Source organism: Diplotaxodon limnothrissa, linkage group LG6, assembly GCF_057381915.1.
Source record: "Diplotaxodon limnothrissa isolate DT_005_m linkage group LG6, D_limnothrissa_male_GT1.1, whole genome shotgun sequence".
Taxonomy (NCBI): domain Eukaryota; kingdom Metazoa; phylum Chordata; class Actinopteri; order Cichliformes; family Cichlidae; genus Diplotaxodon; species Diplotaxodon limnothrissa.
Genome location: NC_140601.1, coordinates 41,224,673 through 41,241,833, shown reverse-complemented (window position 1 = coordinate 41,241,833; position 17,161 = coordinate 41,224,673). Strand labels below are relative to the sequence as shown.

Sequence of the window (17,161 nt, the reverse complement as noted above, 5' to 3'; positions counted from 1 at the left end):
TCAGATAAGAGCAGGTGGGTTTCTGCTTTTGCCTTGTTGGATGGTCATTCACAACCAAGAAAAACGGATAATATTTAAGTATCGTAACACTGATAGTTTCTACTTCTATTTAGTTGTAAAACGTGAGACCTCAGATGGTACTGTGCAAAAGAAAAATTGTGAGATTTTTAAAACCTGGGCACTATTGTTCCATCTCTTTGGGTCTGTTATTAAAAAAACACAGAAATGTTTGTTTTCATTCAACGTTGAGCAAGAATGCTGTAATTTAACCAACAGCCCTGAAACAGTGGGAGTGTAATGGCTTAAAGCAACGCTCCACATTAAAGTTGTTGTTATTTTCCCCACTGATGGGCTCCAATTATAAGTCTCTCTCTGAGGTATCACATGATTGCATTAAAGCAGTGTAAACATTAGGTAGTACTCACATTCACGGCTTCAACACTGATTTTCTTGAATATGGTGGATTACACTGAGCACATGCGACAGATCCCAGAGTCTTTCACATCTGTCAGGTGTTCAGGGTGAATCTGAATCTGTGAAGAGAACAGGGCACCAGCGGTTTCTGCTTCCCGGCTGGACTGACTGATGTCCCTGAAGTTTAACTCACTTTGGGTTACATTGTGATGACTAAATGTTTCCTGTTAATCATCACCCCCAAAATAGGAAAATAAGACCCACAACTGTCCTTCAGTATATTTCTATCCTTATCTTTTCACTATTCATAACAAATTTCACTCCCTTTATTTCAAGCATTCATGTGCCTTTTTTTGTTATCTTATCTTCCAGCGTCTCAGTGGACTGAAGAAGAAGTGACACAAATGGCTCTGTCTCCTTATTTGCGCAGAAACTGGATGGCTACCACATAATTCTGTTCAGTTTGAGTTTCTGACTTAGAAATAGTGTAAAAATACCAAATGTGCTTTAAAAGATTCGAAATGTTTAATTTTCCATTATTACCTCTTTGTATATAATGTTTTTTTAACCAAGTACTTTATTTCTGGGCCATAGAAGAATTGCCCCACGTCTTGGTTACGGTGGCCATATTCCAACAAATGAAACGTTGCTAATGCCGAGAGGCATGTGGTATGTGAAGGACAAAGTTATTTCACGTGAATGTGACATTTGTAGCCAAGTAAAAACAATAAGTGTAAAAACAAGCTAACATTTTTATATACGATATTGTTCATAATTTACTACATTCTCGTTTTTTTCACTGTAACATTGAAATTGTTGAACTGTTCGTTCTGTCAGCTGGTGCAAACAGCGTTACAAGGTACTTCACATAAGTTATAAACACTGACACATTACAAAATGTGGTAAAATGAGAGAAATGGCTTAAATTAAAGCTAAACAGAGTGATAATAAAACACTCGGGTGACATTAAAAGTTGTCACAAAACACTCTGAGAATCATCTTCCATCGCTTTAATCAGTTAGTTATTTATGAGAGTTTCTATCATATTCTGCCCAAACTGTAGCTGGTCACTTTTAATTTTCCACCTTGGGTGTAATATGTTTACCTGCAGGAGAGCCATGGGACAGCTTCCACTGCCTTTTTTCACAGCTGTTCAAAAACAGATTTTGGATGCCTATTAATGTGGAGCATTTTCTCAACATTTGGCACGGTGTCCTGGTCACCCAGTCACACTCACTGTTTACATATCCATGCAGTTTTATTTGTTTCATTCCTCTTGAATGTGATGCATCAGCAGAACTGACCTCATCTCTGTAAACCGCACACAATAAATGCCTCTATTTTTGAACCAAGCAGTGCCGGTTAATTTGTTCTGTTGCAGCAGAGCGCCATCTAGCGGCTCATTGTTTCACAGAGTGACGCGTGTGACGCCACCTGACACAGCAGCTCTGTGTTTGTGTCGGTGTCGGTGCATCACACCGGCAGCATCTCCAGTTTCACCGCAGTCCAGTGAGCGCGCCCCGCGGCTGAAGGTAGGGTAGGCTTTGGGATGTTTTTCAGGGTGTTTTCCAGCGCAAAAAGCTGCGCTCTTTTCCTGCATCCTTCACTAATCCTCCGCAGATGGATGGGGATTTCATGTGTGTTCTGTGTGTGATGGTTGTTATGTAATTGCATCACACTGACAGTGAGGCTTGAATGTTGTTTGGCTTCCATGTCACGGTAATTTGATAAAGGAGAGAGGTACCAAAAAGTACAGAGGGGCGTGGGGGGCTGGGTAGGCCCGGATGGCGCAGTTTCAGCGCACAGACATTGCTCCCCAACGGCCACACCATCATCTTCATCAGCAACATCGCGCTGCCACAGCTAAATAGTGCTGTGTAATAACTGTGTGACTCCTGGGACATGCGGGCGTCTCTAGTGCAGGTCTGCAGCGTCATGACCACCGCCTGGTCGTTGCGGCAGTGTCGCACAGAAATGTCCTGCAATGACACGTTTTTACGTGCGATCTGATGAGCTGGATGAGATTTGTAAGATTGGGGGGCTTCATTTTGAAGTGCACGAGTCTTGAGTGTATGGGCTGCTGTGCTCTGATGTTAGCTCAGTTTACTGTGTATTTTGGCAAATGCCAACATTTTCCTTTCATAGCCTGCTAAACGAACAGAACAGTAAATGCAGTATTTACCCCCTTACCCCTCCCAGACTCATATATATTTAAATAACCACCGGTTTATGCAGTAAAATAAAAGTTTAGGTTCATTCCAACAATTTTTTTTGTTTTTTTTTTGGTAGTTCATTTGTTGTCTATTTGACTATAATAACCTTGGTTTAGTCTGCAAGCTTCTAAATCTGCTGAACTGCCCATGCGCAAGACACTTCCTTAGCTTGTTAGGGAGTAGTGCAGGTGTTGCTAATCAGACTTACTGTTAGCTAACTAAATTTTGTTTAGCCTCAGAAAACAAAAGGTAAGGTGATGGTTGGAGCTAGTGTATTATTTTGTTTTATGTATATATTTCTAATTGTTAATTTGGATATGTCTCTGTTTAAATTTCAATGTAAACTTTCAAAATACCAGCGGGAAATCCCGTTAGCTTATTGTTAGCTCGTAGGGCGGTAAATTTTGTCATAATAGAAGCAAACTAATATGAGCTTTACTTTTAACCGGCTTGTTATTATTAAATTAACTTATTTTATTATGTAACTAACTCGTGCATTCTATATTTATATGCCAGTCTGAGCCTTGGTGTGAAATAGTACAAATGTGTTTTGTTTTTTTAATATAAAACCTAATGTGCTATGCTGTAAATAAACTAGGGTTTAATACATAAATAAAGGCTTGGAAAGAAAATGTTTTCAAGTTTAACAGGTACACTAAATTAATTATTTAGTGTCCCATATTTATTAAGTACAGTGTAAAAAGTATATAAAATCCCTCTTAGCCATTTAGTGGGGCGTACCAGTATTTTATAGGCCACCATTAAATGTGATATTAATGTTAGATCCGTTGTTATTATACATTAATATCACACTAATATTTAATATTCAAGAACTGTAACAGCCCTAATAGTAGTTTAAACCACTTGGTACGAAAAAGGGACCCAATTGATAAGGTCACGTGACAGGAGAAAATGTAAATGAATTGAGAATATTGCCAAAAAAGTATAATTGTTGAAAAGAAATCTGAACTGAAAAAAATACCCGACAATTTGTACTTTAACAGTTCACTTAAACTGCAATTTGGTTTTTACCAGAATTAATTCATTAAATAGTTAATGAATAAGTCAATTACTGTGCCTTGTTTTAGTGGATGTTTTGTTAAAAATAGTGCCAGGTTATATTTTCTTCTTGCTACACAGAAGAAATGGGGAGGAAAAGAATGACAAACACATAAATAGGTTAGAGAGTCTAGTCTATTTTAAAAATAAAGGACTGTGCACATTTCCACTGTTGGTGATTTTTGGGGTTTTCTCTGTATTACTTTAGGGCCTTTTCCTCACAATATGAAGCGCCTTGAGGCTACTTTTGTTGTTTTGTTGCTAAATAAATAAAACTGAATTGAAATTGAATTGACCCAAATGCTTCACTTTTGAAATACTCCTACTGTGCAAAGAATGGTGTATATTTGAAGTACAGTACAGTATTTGTGGTCATAGGAGAGCAGGTGAGGTGCATCTTCTTAGTTAAATTAATAAGGAATAATTATGAGAGCATTTCCTGGACATGCCTTCATAGCACCAGAGTAAGGACAGATTAAAGCAGAAAGGCTTGTCAGAGGCAAGGCAAGGCAAATTTATTTGTATAGCACAATTCAACAACAAGGTGATTCAAAGTGCTTTACAGAGACATTAGAAACAAAAACAAATAAAAAGCATGATTTAAAATTGATTAAAACAAGCAAACAAACAAACTAACTAAACACACACATTTCACACCTGTTCGCGCGATCTGAACCCTTATCGTAAGGGGAGCTACCAGTCCTTCTGTGGACGAGCTACTTTCTATTTTAAATTCCCTGAATCTAAAATACTCTCTAGACCCAGTCTAGACCCAGCTGGGGAGCTACCCAGAGCTCTAAACCCACTTAACAAACAAACAAACAAAACAGTATATAAAATCAAAACAGATAAAATCAGAAATAGATAAGATCAGTAGTTAGTGTAAGTTTTGAAATTTAAGCTTAAAAGTGTGGATTTGGTGCTTTATTCAAATGCAGCTGAGAATAGGTGAGTCTTCAACCTGGATTTAAATAAACTGAGTGTTTCAGCTGATCTGAGGCTTTCTGGGAGTTTGTTCCAGATATAAGGAGCATAAAAGCTGAAACCTACATTTGAGAAGCAGTTCTTGTTTATATACAATAAAATCCACAAGTATTTGAACAGTGGCACAGTTTTATAATTTGCCCTCCATACATCAACGCAGTGCACTGATCTGGCTTTTTCCAGTTCCGATACAGATGCCCACAGCCAAGGTATCTGCTTAATCCAATACCTGTTTTGCATTAATAATCTGTAATCCTCCCTGTGAGGACTCATTTGTTTATATGTGAGATAAAATCAGGCTTGATATAAACAGCTTCCATAACTCTGTAAATTAAAAGTGAAAAGTTAATGGATCCAAGAATATACATTTGTTGAATTTATTAGCGAAGTAATAAATGATAACAAGCTCGGTATGAACACCATCAAATATAAATAATGTGTTGGAGTTATTCATCCAACTTATTTGCATTAGACTTATTTTGGTTACAGTGAGTCATTAGGCTGCTGCAGGATGATGTCAGGTACAGTCACATTGGTATCTCCTTTTTTCTCCTCACACACACATTATGTGTGAAGTAGGGCTGTTTGATATAGCGATATATATCAGATGATGATATGAAAACGTCAATCGTTGCATATATTACGCTTTCGTTTGTTTCTTGGTGTTGCAAAATAAACTGTTTATGGCAATATTTTTTCATTGTTTTGATAGTCACTGTAGAATTTCTTAAAGTTCTCTCTTTTTCCTATATTTAATATAACCACGCTACGGACGGAGAAGCGACTGTTTTTATGCGTTGACGTTAGCAACAACGACCGTAAAACCATTGCGTGGCTCCGTCGTCCGCTTGTTTATTTTCTACATAAACCTTTCACAATAAAGCTGAAGATCCTGTTGAGATTTTTTCAAAATAAACTGAATCACATGAAGGAGTACGGATGAGAAGCAAAAAAGAGCCGTCAGGTGCTAAAAAATAAACCTTAGAATCAAACGTCAGAACAGGCTTTTCCCCGCAGCACGCCGTGTAATAAATAGTCACAAAGAAAATGTCTAAAAATGTAGTTTCATGCATCGGTCCAAACACTTGACTCTAGGTACACGACCAGCTAAAAAAAAAAAAAACTTCACGCAAATCGAGCTGCCCGAGATTTACAGAAAATGTAAAATTTTTGTGATACATAACGTTGTCGGGACGATAAATGTCTTATATTGGGATATGAGATTTTGGTCATATCGCACAGCCCTTGTGTGAAGCTGTCCAAAGAGCTGAAGTGAAAGATTATTTAATCAAGCTGAGGACAACACATTATATTACAAAGCCATTTGGATCCAAATATCAGTTCAGGGTATATCAAGCAATCAAGATGTGACTGAAGTGGAGATTTTGAACTTTGATTCAAGCGGTTTAATGCAGCCATGTTTAGGTTGTGTGGCCAACTTAGTATTGGTCTGACTCAAAAAAATAAACCTATCAGAGAGAAGGGACTTTAGGAGTGGCCAAATCAATTGTCAATAATGTTGATTGGCCAATTTCATTTTAATGGGATCTGTCACCTTCTTTATGAGGCTCAAATATGTTTTAAAGCTCTGCTGATAAATTCATTTTTCTGACACCCGGTTTAAATGAGAGACAATTTTCAGGCTGTTTAATTTTTCAGATTTTAATTTCAGTTGAGTGTTTGGCTTCCAGAGTTAAAACAAAGAAATCAAGATAAAAATTATAATTGTGTCTTTGCATTACTTTTGCTGTTCCCTTTATGGAGATGACCCAAGTCTGTATCCGTTTCTTGTCTTGTTGTCAGAGTGAGCAGCGATGGGGAAGGAGAAGCTCCACATCAACATTGTGGTAATTGGACATGTTGACTCAGGCAAGTCCACCACCACCGGCCACCTGATCTATAAGTGTGGTGGCATTGACAAGAGGACAATTGAAAAGTTTGAGAAGGAAGCTGCAGAGGTATGACTCATGTTGTTCTTACTTCAAAAAAAGATCATTTTGAAATTTTTCTGCTATTTAACTCCTATTTTCGGTCTACTTGTCTCCTACTCTGGATAATATTCTCATCTTTTTATTACAAGTCCACAAAAAATATTCGGTCATCAGTCTTATCGATTTACCTTTTACACCTTGTAGATGGGAAAGGGTTCCTTCAAATATGCCTGGGTGCTGGACAAGCTGAAAGCTGAGCGTGAACGTGGCATTACCATCGACATTTCTCTTTGGAAGTTCGAGACCAGCAAGTACTACGTCACCATCATTGATGCTCCAGGGCACAGGGACTTTATCAAGAACATGATCACTGGGACCTCACAGGTACAGTTCAGTGGACTTCTTAAGTGCTCGTGTTAAATGCCATTTATAAGTTTTTCCTCTGCAGATCTTTCAGTGAGAAAAACTCCAACATCTCTGATCTCAGCTGGTGATGACATTCCTTGTTCTTGAGCTCACAGAGAGATCATAGTTTAGTTTAGTTTCACTTTATTTAAGACACACACGGGTCCATAGCAAATAAAATAGATGCAAAAAAAAAACAGTAGAAAATTTAAAACAAATTCCACAGTGTCACACAATTATATAGAAAGTAAAACAACAACTGTTCCATAACTTTGAATAACACCTAACTGAGTTTAGTGCAGGGTCAGTCAGAGATACGATTATACTGTTTGTGTAGTCCTTTACCCTACACATACAACTGTGCAGATTGAGACGATGACCACCATCATCAGCTTCTGTCCTAAATGCTTGGAATGGACTACTCCCAAGCATGGGACGAGATCCTCTCTAGAATCGCTGGTACAAGAAGGGTAATTGAACTGAGTGAGGTGTTTCTCCATTAACCCAAAGGCGAATGGAATCTCAGAAGGATTCAAAAACGTGGGAAAGACTGTAGCTAGTAGCATTAGAATAAGTAGAAGAGTATAACATGAGAGAAATGGTTGATGGAGAAACTTAAGGTGGAAAGACGTTTTCACATCTGTCTCCCTCCCCTCAGGCTGACTGTGCTGTGTTGATTGTGGCGGCGGGCGTGGGCGAATTTGAAGCTGGCATCTCAAAGAACGGGCAGACACGTGAGCACGCCCTCCTCGCCTACACCCTGGGAGTAAAACAGCTCATTGTGGGCATCAACAAGATGGATTCCACTGAGCCCAACTACAGCCAGAAGCGCTATGAGGAGATTGTGAAGGAAGTCAGCACTTACATCAAGAAGATTGGCTACAACCCTGACACCGTGGCTTTCGTGCCCATTTCTGGCTGGAATGGGGACAACATGCTGGAGCCCAGCCCTAACGTGAGACTGCCATGAGACCAGCTATGACTCTTTTATTTGTCTGAGACTAGCAGGGAGTTACACGTCTATAATAATATAAGGTTTTATAACTATTAAAGAATGAGCTTTTGGGTAAAAATACTCCAACATGCTTACAGGTCTAATGCCTGCTAGTTAGCGCCTCATTCCTTCTTCAGCTTTGGCAAATGGCTTCTGGGTGTAAAATTCTAGCTCAGAATTTATCTGGTGTTAACATTCACATCTTATCACTCCTTCTTGCTAAGCTGCAGACATGTGGGCTTCTCTCCCTTCACAGATGACCTGGTTCAAGGGCTGGAAGATCAACCGTAAAGATGGAAGTGCCTCAGGCACCACACTGCTCGAGGCTCTGGACGCCATCCAACCTCCGACGCGTCCGACCGATAAGCCCCTCCGCCTGCCTCTGCAGGACGTGTACAAGATTGGAGGTGAGGCTGTAAGGATGAAATGTGTTGTGAAGTTTGGCTGAAGTGTTGGTTGTTCCAGAATATGTATGAAAATAGGAATGAGATCACCTTGTGATAAAAACAGCTGAGCTGAATGAGGTCTGAAGAAATTCCCTTTGGTTCATTCTGTCCTAAATGCTGAGGCTTAGAAGTATACGACTTTAATCCATGCAGGTCTTCCACACAGCTGTAAAGTTGTTAACCTGCCTCTCCTCCAGGCATCGGTACTGTACCCGTGGGTCGAGTGGAGACCGGCATCCTAAAACCTGGCATGGTGGTGACCTTTGCCCCCGTCAATGTGACCACTGAGGTGAAATCTGTGGAGATGCACCACGAGGCCCTAACTGAGGCACTGCCCGGTGACAACGTGGGCTTCAACGTCAAGAACGTGTCTGTGAAGGATATTCGCCGTGGCAACGTGGCTGGAGACAGCAGGAACGACCCGCCACAGGAGGCAGCTGGCTTCACTTCTCAGGTGTGCTGTCAGTAGTGTGAAATGCACATCCTTCCTTCTGTTCCTCTCCAGGTTTACAAATAATACCTGTGTCTGCTGCCCTGCAGGTGATTATCCTGAACCACCCTGGTCAGATCAGTGCTGGATATGCCCCCGTGCTGGACTGCCACACTGCACACATTGCGTGCAAGTTTGCTGAGCTGAAGGAAAAGATTGACCGTCGCTCTGGTAAGAAGCTCGAGGACAACCCCAAGTCCCTGAAGTCTGGAGATGCCGCCATTGTTGATATGATCCCCGGGAAGCCCATGTGTGTGGAGAGCTTCTCTGAGTACCCGCCGCTCGGTAGGTTTTTTTTTATCCTGAAACTGGATTTTGTGGATCTAAATTTTAGCTTTATTTGACTGTGAATTATCCAAACTTTACTCTCACTGACAGTAAGAAATTAGTTTTCAATTCAAACTAAAACCAGATTATTGGCGATGCCTGTAGAACAACATGTACTGAAGGCTTTGTCCCCACTGCAGATGCCTGGGTTCGATTCCAGCTCAAATAATCTCTCTATTCACCCCACAGTTATCTGTCACTGTCTAATAAAGGTGAAAAGGACAGAAATATATCTTAAAATGCCAAATTTATTATTTGCATAAATTCAATGGATATTCTAAACTTGATCATATAGGTGAATATTAAAAAAAATATTTAAAAAGATTTTTTTTTAATTATTTTTTGGAGAGAAGCAGCACTCTCGATAGCTTCCTGTCTATCCAGCAGCACAGAAAGAAAGGGTGGGGGCACAGGTGACCATATACCACATGGTCGAAGTGCTGTATCTTCTCTCTCTCCACCTTCTAGTCTGTCTTCACTGCTTTATCAGTGAACATAAATGGACAGTTATGGATAGCTGAAGTTAAACAATTTTAAAATCATAAAATTTGCCCGTTAGGGAGAACACAACTTCTGAATCAGAGGATCGTCTGTCATGCGTGACATTTTTCTATCAGACGAATAAAACAATAAAAAAAAAAAACAGCTAAATATCCCTGGATTCCTGTTACATGTCTGTGTGTAAAAATAACAACGTCACTCTGACTCTGCACAAACCCAAAGCAACGGGTTATTTCCCCTTTCTACATTTGTTCTCAAGAAAAACAGGAAGTGGTTTTAGTAGCTGAATAAGTTCATCACTAAGTTATTAGGTGAAAAGTCACATAGACATTTAGATTGCTTAAACAACAGAAAACACATTTCATGAAGCTGATCAGATTATATAAAAACAAAAATCTCTTGACACATACTTAGGTCACCTCCTCTCTGTATGTTAATGCACATTTTTTACCAATAATTCTTCCTCAGGGCGCTTTGCTGTCCGTGACATGCGTCAGACGGTGGCGGTGGGCGTCATCAAAGGCGTGGAAAAGAAAGCCGCCACGAGTGGTAAGATCACCAAATCGGCACAGAAGGCGCAGAAGGCCAAATGAACGTTGTGCTGGGCTGCTGCCCCAAACGCTCACCATGGCCGAAGACACACCCCGCCCCTTCTGCACTCCATAGTCAGCGTCTGGTCTATTATCACAATGCATCGCAAAAGCAGACGAAGGAAAAAAACTAACCAAAACGCTGTTAGTGCTCGTCTTATGTAGGTTTTATTGCAGCAGAACACAATAGGTTTGCGTTACAGTTCTCTGCCTGTTGAAGTTAATGATTCAGCTTCTCGTGGATCTAGACGACAATCGTAGTGACGAGGCAGACGCGTTCTTTTGTCAGCTCTTCGTTCACGTAAGCTCTGTGTTGTAGCTTTAACAAAAAGATAAACTTGTTAGCCTGAGGTAGATCAGCTTCTTGCATGTTTGCACCTTAGAGAAACTCTCCGTGCCTCGCACTTTGCTCAACTTAAACTCCCTCCAAGTAGCTCTGATAAATGTTACTGTTAAGTTCACCTTAACCGCTGTTATTTGTGATTCTACGTTCATACAAGTAAAGGTGTTTAAACATTATCTCTCTGCTCCTCATTTCATTCAAATCAAAACCACCAAAAAACATCTGTAGAATTTCCTTTATTGATGAATGAGAATAAAAGTTTGCTTGCATTTACATTACAGGCTTCATAAATCTGAGATTATTACTAGTGTGTAAATATGTGAACATAATTTAAATAAATTAAAATGACACACAGACAGAATGGTAACATGTCAAAGGTCCATTTTTAGCTCAATAGCAAAATCTCTGAATATAAAAACTAAAATGCCTCAAGTAAGGACCTAATGAGAGGAAATAAAGACAGTGCAATCATCTCTGTGTGGAGGAACCTAATGCACCTTTCAGAAACTAAATTAACTCAAAGCTCAATATGTACCATACAAGCAAGGCACCGGTATACTGGATGTACTGCACATTTTGTAGACTTCATATCAGAGCTGGGCTCCTTGATTTTAAACTCAAGTGATGGCATAGCATTCATTATCACTTCTAGATAGGTTTGGATATGGCAGCCTCTTCATGCAAAGGAGATTAAAATCCATTCTTCAAAGCAAACTAAACTTCCTTAAACTTTTCTGGTTTTTGGTAAGGGGTATCTGCAGAATCTATTCAGGTGTTTTATGTCATGCATCTATAGATCAGTCCACGTTCTACCCTGCTATTTAGCCTGTCTGTGTCACACGGGCAGGGACACTCAGATCCACAATTGTAGGTGAGGGTAGAAATGTAGATCGACCAGATGGGCAGTTTTTACCTGTGATAGCCAGAGGTGGACCAATCACCAAAACTGATCTGCATCTAGCTGTGCTGTAATAGTTTTCCCAAGTACCAGAAAAACCTACTTAACCGTATCAAATGCATCTAATTCTCTAACATGCAACAAGGAGGTTTGACATTGCTTTTCTTGTTTTAATGTCAATACTCAGCGACTATACATTCTGTAGCCAGGAAGCAAAAATAATCCCCACATCACAGAGTATAGAAAAAAAGCAAACATTGACCATGATTTTAAATAAGAGTTTAAAAATCTTCCCTCATGTAAGAACAGGCCGGGAGAAAAGCCAGATACAAGAAAAACTCGTACGTCGAAACATTTCCTTCAGTGTTTCTGAACCAAAACAAAGTGCTTTGCCAGGTCACACACCTGTTCTGACATTAAGCAATTCTCTTAAACCAGGTAATGACATTTGAGATGTTCTTCAATCCATGGCTGCGATCGGCAGGGAAACCAACCGGTCGGTGCATAATTGATGTGAAGTTAACAGCCGCTGCTTGTAACCTCTGTTGACGTCCTCACTGGCTGCTGGTGGGAATGGGCATTCTTCTCTGTACACGTGTGCATACAGCAAACTTGCATGCATGCCTTTGAAACATGATTTGAGTTCAGGGGTTTTACGGCCACCCATCAAAGAGACCAACATTTTTTAACATGGGGTTTAATTTATCCAAGGAAATGGTCAGAAATAACAATTTGTGTTGGCTCTTCATGCTTGGTCAACCCCAAAGACTCATTCTGACCAGAAAAATAACTCCCTGAGCCAATAGCAGGGAACTCAACCTCAAACACAACTGGGCATTTGAAAGAAGGTAACAAATAGATGGTGAGCTATGACCTCGGGCTGAGGATTGGTGGTGGTGTTGACAAAAAAGTGATCGTCTGCCAAAAAAATGATTGCCTGTATTTAAACTACTGTAAATCACTTGTTAGCCTATAATATATAAAACATGTATCCCTCATGAATGATATCAAGTCATCTTGAGCTACAACAGCATTCCTGCCACACGGTAGAAGCTGCAGAGTTTTTGGCGTTTATATATGTAGGGCCGCACGGTGCCGTGCTGGTTAGCACTGTTGCCTCAGACAGCTCAACTCCACAATCTGGCCAGGACCCTTCTGTGTGGCGTTTGCATTTTCTCCCTGTGTTTGTGTGGGTTCTCAAGCTTCCTCCCACACTCCACAGACATGCAGTTTGTGGGGTTAGGTTAATTGGTCATTCTAAATTGCCCATAGGTGGGAATGGTTGTCTGTCCCTACACGTTAGCCCTGCGACAGACTGGCGACCTGTCCAGGGCATATCCTGCCTCTCGCCTATGGTAGACGACACAGGCTAGAGTCCCACCCCGTAACCCTGGTAAGGATAAGTGGAAGAGAATAGATGCATATATCCTTTATTTATCCAGTTAACAAATCTCATTGATATCAAAAATGTCTTTAAGAGTGATCTGGTCAAGAGCGCAGCAGTAGTTGAAACAAATACGACTTATGCGACGTTTTAAGAGACCAACATGGTCACAAAGACACTTGCAAAACTGGTCATTTTGTTATTTTATGTAAAACTCCTTTTTAAAATCCTGTTCAAGTCTATTAATCAATATAAATAAAGACATTACAAATAAAACACACACTGAAACATCAGGAATCACTTTTTTGGCAGACTATCACTTTGTTGTTGTAACGCCAGCTCCCGGGCTGATCCCACAAATAGCAAGGAGAGAGGGCGGGGCATGGAAACAAGAATATACAAATATGTAGGGCAGGAAACATTTGTAGACCAACGGCTTGAAGAGGGTGTTGTGAGGAGTGGTTCCACTCCCCAACTTAAGATAAAATCCACACTTAAATGTACCTGTTGTGTTTGGAAAAAGCCCAAAGTACACAAAAGTTGGGCTTTGTGATAAAGCATATCTTTTCTTCCCGCTGAACCTCTGAGTAGCAGCTTATGGTTTTATAAGTTTCAAAATAAGACACCAAAAGAATCTGAGTTTAAGTGAACAAAGACTATATAAGATGGAGGTAGCCACTCTGCTTTCACCTATCGGTTACTCATTTCCTGCTATGAAGCACTTTTGGGGTTCCCATCTTGGTGTTTTTGAAAGCAGAGGTGGAGCTGATGGTGAAACTGAGGGACACTTAATGCCCATATGTTCACCCTGTAAACCTGCTTTATGTCCTGCACAGTAATAGGGATCACGATTCACAAAATGAACAATATTTTACTTGAAACTAGTGATGTTAACTATGAACCCATCGAGGAAGTGAGCAGCAGGGACATTTCTTTCTCAGTTTATACAACAGGGCTTTCTTTTTGAACCAAGGGAGTGTCCCCCTGCTGGCCATCAAAAAGAATGCAGGTTTAAGGCACTTCTGCATTGACTTCACTTTTCAGATCTAGAAGCTACGTCCATCTCTTATATACAGTCAGTGATTGTGGTTGAACAGTCCAAAAATATCATTTTACCTTGATGGAAAACATAAGAGATAAAGAACCATGGTGCTCAGAGAATCTAACTGTACTTATACTAACATAACAATACTTGATAACATCATTATGCTCCAATACATCAGTGTATATATTCTTTCTTTTTTGGGGGGGCCCTACAAGCACAAACAGGAGCCCATTTGTTCATTTTAATTACTGACAATCAAATCTCTGAATGCAACTGGCCCCTCCCCTACCTTCCCTGTGTGTTCTTGCACCTTATAAAACAGAGTTCCAAAATTGTGTTGAGGACAACAACCTAAAACCACAAGAAATTTGTTGTTCTTGCTGTAAAGACGGAAAAAAAAAACATGCATGAAAACGTAAATCGTATTGCCTGTATTCACATTACACTGGTATATTCCTTTTTAATAGAGTTCTTTTTAAAGGTTTGATTGAAACTAAAATGATTTAAATTCTGTCCTTTGAATGTATTGCTTTAGTTTCATAAAATTTACCCTCTTAACTTCAGATTACCTGTACAGATTATGGTTAAAGTTGGGTCTTATTTTAGCCACAAGGCCAAATTTCCAGAAACAAAGACGACGTTACATCTCAGAATTAAGTCTTGTTCATTTCCACATTACAGTTTTTCTATAAAAAGATTTTCCATTTTCCAAACAGGTGAAAATGTTCAAAAATGGGTTGAGTGCTAAGAAACCGAAACCTAAGATATGTCATCAATGACCTTGTGAATCTTAAGAGGTTAAAGATGGGAAAGAAAGAATGCATCTGGCAGTAGTGATGTAACATCATTTCAGTGTGGAAACGTCTTGTTTGATGGGAGACACACAAAATGTGGCTTTTATACACTGAACATGGCCATTCTCAGAGAGGGTTTCAATAAGTGTTAGGAGCCCATGCCCTCGACTGCAAACTGTACCTTTCAAATCTCTGTACCTCTTTACAATAAGCATGCACTCCATGCTGTATGTCAAGGTCTCATATCAACCCGAGTTTAACAGCGGAGGTTTTTGGGTGTCTCTGTTGTCGTTTCTCAGGCTCTTATCTCAGATTTGTCAATCACACTTTAAAACAAAACTCATGCAATGATATGTCATATGGTCAGCCTGTATGAAAATACTGTGATTCTTATCAAATGGATCAACATGAATATAAACAGAAGAAGACCCCATGTAATATTCCCACCCACCCACTTCCCTCCAAAAAGGATAAAAACCGTCTTTTTGAGGTGAGATTGGTGTGCCTTCCCGACATGTAGCTGGGTCTATTTTAGCCGTACGTGTGGCATGTTCAGCAACTCGTTGCTGCCAGTAGAGGGCAAGGATGCGTGACCGCTGGCCAGACTGCGGTTTGAGCCCTGGGTCCCTGCTCCGGCTCTGCCGCCTGTCCTCAGGAGTTCTGAGGAGTAAGTCGGAGTCTCGGCAGACCCCTGTGACAAGAAGTCAAGTCCCTGCGTCTCAATGTCTCTATCACTGATAAAGAGGTCCTCCTCACCCCACCCACCTCCACTCCTCCTGCCTGTACCGCCCCCTCCTCCCCCAGGATCTTGGCTACAGCTATGGAAGCCAATGGGGGAGTCACTGCTTGTACTGGGGCTTGGAGATGACAGGCTGTGGCCGTGATGGGTGGGGGCTACTTGCTTCAGATCCTGCACTGACATGGACTTGCCCAATCCTCGGTCCATCTCGTTGGACCCAGAGCAGCAGCCCAGCGCTGGTGGCACCAGGGGCTCCAGCTCCAAGCTCATTTGTCTCCTCCAAGATCCCTCCTCCTTTGTGCTAAGCCTGCTGTTGCTGTTCCCTTGGAGCTGCTGCCCCAATCTGTTGAGCCCCAACCCAAGGCCCTTCCCGACAACGCTGTCCTCCATCTGTGTCCCAAGACCTCCACAAAAGTCCTCTATGTCAGGGGATACCTCTATGGAGGCTGTTCGCACTAAAGTGCCTGGGCCGTGACTTCGGCTAGGAGGGGGTGGAGGTGGAAGCCTCGCCAGAAGAGGAAACCCACCATCTCTTACTCCTCTGTCCTCTGAACTGCTGACACTGTTCGGGGTGAGGATGGGTGGAGAACTACCCATAGCCTCATCAGTGCCACTTTCAGGTGTGGTGGCCTGAGCCTGGGGATGGTGGTGGTGGCGATGGTGATGATGATGTGGCAGGGGCGATGGGCTGAAAGAGGATGATGCGAGGCCAGAGGGAGGCGTGGAAGAGGGGGCATTGAGATTGAGGTTGAGCTCGTTGGGGGGCCCCAGGATGAGATGGAGTCCTCCCTGCGAGAGATGAGAACTGGTGGAGGAGCGAGTGACGAAGCCGCTGGTGGGCGGCGCTCCACTGCTGCTGACCTGGGTGGAGCAGGACATGTCCTTGCTGAAGACAGAGGAGTGGTAGTCTGAAGTCTGTTCCAGCTCGAAGAGGGGAAGAGAGGAAAGGGTGAGGGCCGAAGACGAGCCTTTACGCAGAACCTGACGATAAATGTCGAGCAGGGAGTCCAGCTTCGACTCAATCGACTGGACCTGTGAGCAGAGAAGAGGAATAAAGGAGTGATCTACCGCCACATCTGGCAGAATGTACAGATGCTCTAAGTGTCGATTTGAATGCTTGAGAATCAGGTCTGGGGGCTCATAGCTACCTCAACAGCATCTTGCTTTCTACCAGATGTTTGTTTTAAGCTTTAGGATTCATATGCATTTGCCACTTTCAACTTGTGCACCTGAAAAAAATCAATTTGCTGTAAAGAGTAAAATGTGATTCAGGGCCGTCTTAATAAGGTTTTGAATTCTACCCATTGTGACAAATACCAAAATAAAATGATCAGTAAGATGTTTTAGTCTTATAAGCAGTTTGGAGATGAATGTGATTAGCTGAGTTAGTCTAATGTTGCATAAAAACTGGAAGCGGGACAGAGCCGGAATACCAACAAGTTTATTTCCTGTAACTTTAGGAAACTTAAACGCAGTCGAGATGGATCACATTTTACTGTATTTAGCTGGTTTGCTGTCGATGGACTGGCACTTACGTAGCGCTGTTCTAGTCTTATTGACCAGAAACACTGGGGGCATTTTGGGGTACGTAATGAGGACCGGAG

At 41.3% G+C, this 17,161-nt stretch overlaps 2 protein-coding genes across 4 annotated transcripts in view; one reads left to right on the top strand and one right to left on the bottom strand.

The window, feature by feature from the left end:
• Positions 1 to 6,484: 6,484 nt before the first annotated feature.
• LOC146631252 (elongation factor 1-alpha 1) lies at positions 6,485 to 10,357 on the top strand. Its single transcript, XM_085355221.1, has 7 exons — positions 6,485 to 6,628; positions 6,806 to 6,985; positions 7,665 to 7,961; positions 8,257 to 8,407; positions 8,644 to 8,900; positions 8,987 to 9,221; positions 10,233 to 10,357. Exons 1-7 carry the CDS (start codon positions 6,485 to 6,487, stop codon positions 10,355 to 10,357), a joined length of 1,389 nt encoding a protein of 462 aa, XP_085211347.1.
• Positions 10,358 to 15,344: 4,987 nt separating this feature from the next.
• LOC146631251 (potassium voltage-gated channel subfamily KQT member 5-like) overlaps positions 15,345 to 17,161 on the bottom strand; it is a 141,765-nt gene continuing 139,948 nt past the window's right edge. For all 3 annotated transcript variants that reach the window (XM_085356472.1, XM_085356471.1, XM_085356470.1), the window contains exon 15: positions 15,345 to 16,589. In XM_085356472.1, coding sequence (XP_085212598.1) covers positions 15,345 to 16,589 — 1,245 coding nt within the window. The remainder of the gene's footprint in view (positions 16,590 to 17,161) is intronic.